Source organism: Micromys minutus (assembly GCF_963924665.1).
Source record: "Micromys minutus genome assembly, chromosome: 12".
Classification (NCBI taxonomy): Eukaryota; Metazoa; Chordata; class Mammalia; order Rodentia; family Muridae; genus Micromys; species Micromys minutus.
The window spans coordinates 4,258,325-4,264,324 of NC_137981.1; the positions used below are offsets into that span (position 1 = coordinate 4,258,325).

General features: G+C 41.5%; 1 protein-coding gene across 3 annotated transcripts in view; it reads left to right on the forward strand.

Annotated features, from left to right (window-relative positions):
* PTPRG (protein tyrosine phosphatase receptor type G) overlaps positions 1-4,977 on the forward strand; it is a 659,839-nt gene extending 654,862 nt beyond the window's left edge. For all 3 annotated transcript variants that reach the window (XM_080926850.1, XM_080926851.1, XM_080926852.1), the window contains 2 exons: positions 3,456-3,591; positions 4,156-4,977. In XM_080926850.1, coding sequence (XP_080782976.1) covers positions 3,456-3,591; positions 4,156-4,302 — 283 coding nt within the window. In that variant the 3' untranslated portion in view covers positions 4,303-4,977. The remainder of the gene's footprint in view (positions 1-3,455; positions 3,592-4,155) is intronic.
* Positions 4,978-6,000: the final 1,023 nt, after the last annotated feature.

Consider the following 6,000-nt stretch of genomic DNA (forward strand, 5'->3'; position numbering starts at 1 on the left):
CATGATTTGTGCCCGTCCCTATTCTAAGCCACACCTGTTTGCAACTGAAGTTTACCCATAGTCTCACTGTAAGACTGTGGGGCTGGTCACTACACCCGAATGTGCCTCTGATATCAAGTGAAGACAACAACAGGATAATTTCACTGGGAAGGGTAACTCAGTGTATGTGCCTGTCCTAGTCAGTGTTTCTATTCCTGCACAAACATCATGACCAAGAAGCAAGTTGTAGAGGAAAGGAGTTTATTCAGCTTACACTTCCACACTGCTGTTCATCACCAAAGGAAGTCAGGACTGGAACTCAAGCAGGTCAGGAAGCAGGAGCTGATGCAGAGGACCTGGAGGGATGTTACTTACTGGCTTGCTTCCCCTGGCTTGCTCAGCCTGCTTTTTTATAGAACCCAGTTCTACCAGCCTAGGAATGGCACCACCCACAATGGGCTGGGCCCTACCTCCTTGATCACTAGTTGAAAAAATGCCTTACAGCTGGATCTCATGGAGGCATTTCCTCAACTGCTGCTCCTTTCTCTGTGATAACTCCAGCTTGTGTCAAGTTGACTCAAAACCAAACAGTGCAGTGGTTATCTAGAAGAGAACACAGCACACAGTAGTGATTACTAGGAAGTGAGGAAGAAAGACAGCTCTCCAAGGACCTGGGCCCCAAAGCTCTCTCTGAGCCATGCTGTAACAATAACAGAAATAGAGAGACAGTGAAGGAGGGGACAATTTAAACAGAGAAGGCTAGCACCAGAATTGCAATGTACAGGCTGGTCCTATACATTTTAAAAATCAGGAGTAAAATACTGTCCAACAAAATCTAGTAAAGCTGCACATTGTGAGAAAATATGCTTTATCCGGCAATCTACTCACTAGCATCAAATGTATGGATCAAGTCAGGACATTTTTGGCGGAATTAAAAAATAGTCAAGAGAGATAAAAATCAGAAAACGTCCATAATAGATAATGGAATAAACTAGCATCCATTCATACCCCCTCCAATGGCTTCAGCAAAGAAAACAAGCTGCCATCCTTAGCCAGATACCATTTACAAGAAGCCTGTGGCACATGCTTTCATTTTTTTATTTAGATCTTTAGTAACTTGACCATAAAGAGCCTGCCTGCATCCAGTGTTGGCACATTGCACAATCCCAAGTTTGACAGAGGCAGGAAACACAAGGAGAATAAATCATAAAGAGGCAGCACTCACATCTTATGTCCACTGCCCAGAGAATCTACAGATTACTAGAGTCTCAAGAGTTGTGCCGTGTACCTGTGTCCAAGTTCACCAAGTCAACACCATTTGGTTCTCTATACATTAACTGAAGGCAAACAGACAGTGAGCGCCACAAGAAGAGACCATTTGGAAGAGCAACAGAGACTCCATGAACTTAGGAATTAACCAAACATAGTGTGTGAGGACAGAAAGGAAACGCTGGAACCCAGTCACGCTGAATAAACGGAGAAGAGGCGACGTGTTGTGAGGGAGAACTGAAAAACTGGGAAGAAATCTTTCCTTGTCATCTGTATAACATTCAGGGTCATAAACATCCTAATACCATCTTTTGTTCCTTTATAGTCTGGTTCCAAACCCTTATAGAATGGGCCAGAGTGGAGCAGTTTACGGGTGTTCTGAGAAGAATACGCAATGAAAATGTGCAGGGTGTGGGTTCAGGACTTAGAGCAGCAGTGCACATTTATAACCTGTTCTTGAAACATGACAAAAACAGATTAGAAGCTATGAAAGAAAATCTTTAAAAACAACGCTGGGCTGCAGACAGCATCCCGCAAATCAAAGGTAACCTTGATTTACATCATTTAGATGTAAATCGTTAGAAAGCTCTGTATTCCAGGGAAACAAAATAATCATAAGCAATGTTTATAAACACTGGAGAAGGGGGGGCACTTTAAAACATGTACTAGCAACACTAGAAAAGCATTCATAAAACCATTTGAGAGCAACAAACCTAACAGATGTTCCCCAGAGTTTATTACTGAAAGAAGCTCAGAAGAGTAAATACAGATGGTCGAACTCCCTTCACACCCATGAGTCATCAGCCTCTCAAAGGCTTTTACACTTTAAAACTAGGAGAAATTAGTATCTGATCAGCTAGCAATCAGTTTGAAGGAGGGCTACCTGGCTGTATCTTTGAAACTTAAAATGTAACTCAAAGTTAGTTTGAGAACTTCTGACTTGTTTTGAGCCACATGTATTTATACATAACAAAACCCGTAAGTTCTTACAAATTCGCCATTTGGTGATCCTGTTGTATACAATGCCATGGTGTGGGTGCGCCACCTCTTACATGCTGCAAGGAGACCTGTTGAAACCAGCATTACCACAGACACTGCCACCCTGGGATGCTTCTGTGTTATGTCACTGGTGATAGGAGTTCACAGCTGCATTGGAATCTTATAGGAACAACATAAATGTGCCTGTGGTTAGCTAAAACATCATTCAGTTTCTCTGCCTGAGGGTTGGAGAGAAGGCTCAGCTATTAAAGGCTAGGGTTGCAACAGAATGGACATTTTATATGTCTAAGAACATTGGACAATGTGGGCCCTGTAGCGCTATTTATGTGATAGGAAAAAGTCAAGGTTCTCATATTGAGTTGGCTTTCTTTTTCTCCCACCTATTGTAATACCTGTGCCTCACAATACCTGTGCACCACAATACCTGTGCCTCACAATACCTGTGTATTACAATATCTGTGTAATACTACCTGCACATAATCTTCACAGGTAGGTTATCCAACACCAAATTTGTAACATTTCCAAGTCTGTTTTTGAACCTTTTGTTTCTGATTAGATATCGAGCTAAGCTTCTGTTCTATTAGAACAGTTTCGCAGATTTTATATTTTAAAAATGCCCTTTTTATGAACTATAAAATTTTTATTACTTATTTTTTTACAGTTATTACCCCCTCCTGGTTCACTCTCCCACAATTCCTCATACCACCCACCCCCACACCAGGCTCCCTCACTCCCTAGGGCCTCAAGTCTCTCAAGGGTTAGGCCTGTCTTATCTCACTAAGGCCAGGCCAGGCAGTCCTCTGCTTGTATATATGTTGGGGGGGCCTTGGACCAGCTAACGTATGCTGCCTGGTTGGTGGCTCAGTATTTAAGAGATCTCTGGGGTCCTGGTTAGTTGAGACTGTTGATCTGTCCCTGGGGTCACCTTCCAGCTTCTTCCAGCCTTTCCCCATATGTAAACTTCGAATCCCTCCCCTTGTCTAACGTTGAATTCATTCTGTTCTGGAATAGACACCAGCGCAGCCTACCTAGTTCCTAAGGAAGTGTGAGGTGGTAATTTCTGTCTGCTGCATGTACCCCATTTATTAATCTAGCATCACTTCTTTCTCTTCCCCAGGTATGGATCCTAAGGAAGTGTGAGGTGGTAATTTCTGTCTGCTGCATGCACCCCATTTATTAACCTAGCATCACTTCTTTCTCTTCCCCAGGTATGGAGCAGTTTCTGCAGGAATGCTGTGTGCTCTTACCACCTTGTCCCAGCAGCTGGAGAATGAAAATGCTGTGGATGTATTCCAGGTGGCAAAAATGATCAATCTTATGAGACCTGGAGTATTCACAGACATTGTAAGTGGTTTGTTTGTGTATGTATCAAATCTACAGCATCAGCTGATGCCCAGATTTGTACTCTAGACCTGGGGTTCTTAACTAGTGTGGCACCGGCAGTATCTGAGTTTCACAACTGGACAGATGTTCTCTGGCATTCAGTGCATAACGGCCAAGGCTACAGGTAAACACCCTGCCATGCACAGACAGCCCTTGCATACACAGAATTGTCTAGCCCAAAATATAAGTAATGTTGTAGATAAAAGGAAAAGAAAAACACTCTGCTTAATAGCAGTGTGTGGTCCAGTTACAAAATGAGGGCTCCTCTTACCTTCACGAGCCACCAGCACCGAAACAGGGACAGGCAGGACATACAGACAGCAGAGCTAGCTTAGTAGTTAAGGATTCCAGTGGTCGCTTTTAAAGTTTCTTAGATGAGGTTTCTGCTCTTCTTGTCTCTTTGGGGGTGTTTTGTTTGTTTTTTTTTTTTTTTTTTTGGTTTTTTTTTTTTTGTTTGTTTGTTTTTTGAGCAGTCTTTCCATCTTGGATACAATGCCTAACCCACTCTCTCCTCTGGTTTTTCAGGAACAATACCAGTTTGTCTACAAAGCAATGCTCAGCTTGGTCAGCACTAGAGAAAATGGAAATGGTCCTATGACAGGGGACAAAAACGGTGCTGTGCTAACGGCAGAGGAATCAGACCCTGCGGAGAGCATGGAGTCGCTGGTGTGACTGGACCCGTGGAAGGGCACTTCATTTGTAAACCTGTGAGACTTGTAAAGACAGAACTTTTTTGAGGCCTTTTTTGCCAGACTCTAGGTTATACAATAACCCAGTTACTTTTTTACACTGATAAAAGTTTTGATATTTATTTTTTGCCATTTTCTGTCTTAATGGTATCCTACTGAGCATCTGCGCCTGTTCCTCATCTCGCACAGTGAAACGCAACTTTACCTAGTTTGCACTATATGATCAGTGTTACTGCCTATAATTGAATACTACAGAAACCCTGATGTGACATTCCATGACCACATCCATGCTGTTTTTTAGTTCCGTGCAGTGAAGGTCTTTGTTATGACAGTGAATCGCAGTTTTGTTATTCTGAAGCAACTGCAGTTTCCCAGCAGGCAACACTTCTTTTCTGTTTTTTAGGCACTGTTCAATATTATCTGCCTTCTGTTTTAATGGAGTGGATGGGCATTGTTTCCTTTCGCAGAACAGCAGGTTACTGGGAGTCTTTAAGGTCTGTTAACATCAGTTCCATTTGTAATGGTTAAAGAATCCACTAAGAAGTTAAGAGGGCTTAAGAGTTACTTTGTGTGAACATCTCTTATTAGTTACCAAGTTATATTCACAGTTGAAATGTGTCAAAATAAAGAGTCATTCTGTATTACAGATTTCACAGTAGCTATGTGGACAGTGTGTGTTATTTCCATTTTGACTCTCTGAAGTAGCTACAACCTAAAATCAGGGCTGTCTTTTACAATGGGAAGATGGCCCTAGTTTACACAATTTACTTATGACACTCTTTAGTTAATCCCACTATGACTTTTTGGTAAATAGTACCATAGTAGCTACAACAACAAAATAGGTATTGGAATTTAAATGTAATCTTTGAAAAGTTCCTACTAACTACTATAGAAATCTAACAAACACTACCTATAGACAGCGTTCTTTTTTTTTTTTTTTTTTTTTTTTTTTTTTTTTTTTGCCAAATCTTTCATAATAAATCTCTTAATGACATCCATACTCTACTTAAGATTGAATTGAAAATATATTTGGGACTCAATCCCTATGTATGAACCAAACTTACTTTGAGAAAGAAATAGGAATCTTAAAGAGAAATCTAGTTTTTGAATGAAAGATGGCATCTCCATTTCAGACTGGGTTGTAAGAGAGGAGTTGTGGATGTTTACAAGCAGATGTACAAGCCTAAAAGATGGCAATCGTCATTAGGAAGCCCAGAATCCAGCCTCTGGAGCTGCTTTTACACATAGTACATTGGGCAACCTGAAAGCATTATTAAAATTTTTCATTTGAGTTTGTTTAAAACAAAACAAAACCACTAAGCTATTAATCAGGATCTGCACCTTCCTTTTCCTGCTTCCCTTTTAAAACCAGCTTCTGGTAGACTTGAAATCATACCCCAAGATTGGTTTCCTCTTTATGCCAGAAAGCTTTATGGGGAGGAAGGCAGCATCGCAGTGTGAATGAGGCTTTGTCGTTCTTGAGTTGTTTATCTGGAACTAGTCACAGAAGTTCTGGAGAACCAGAGCTGCTAAGGAGAGAGTCTCAGGCCATGTCCAGGGGTTTTGGTGCGTGGGCCAGTAGGGGTCCATGAAGATAGTGTGTGCACACAGAACTGGGGTTTCAAAAATGATGAGCAGCTGAACTGAGCTGAGTCTGTGAAAGTGTCTGCGCTAGATGGAT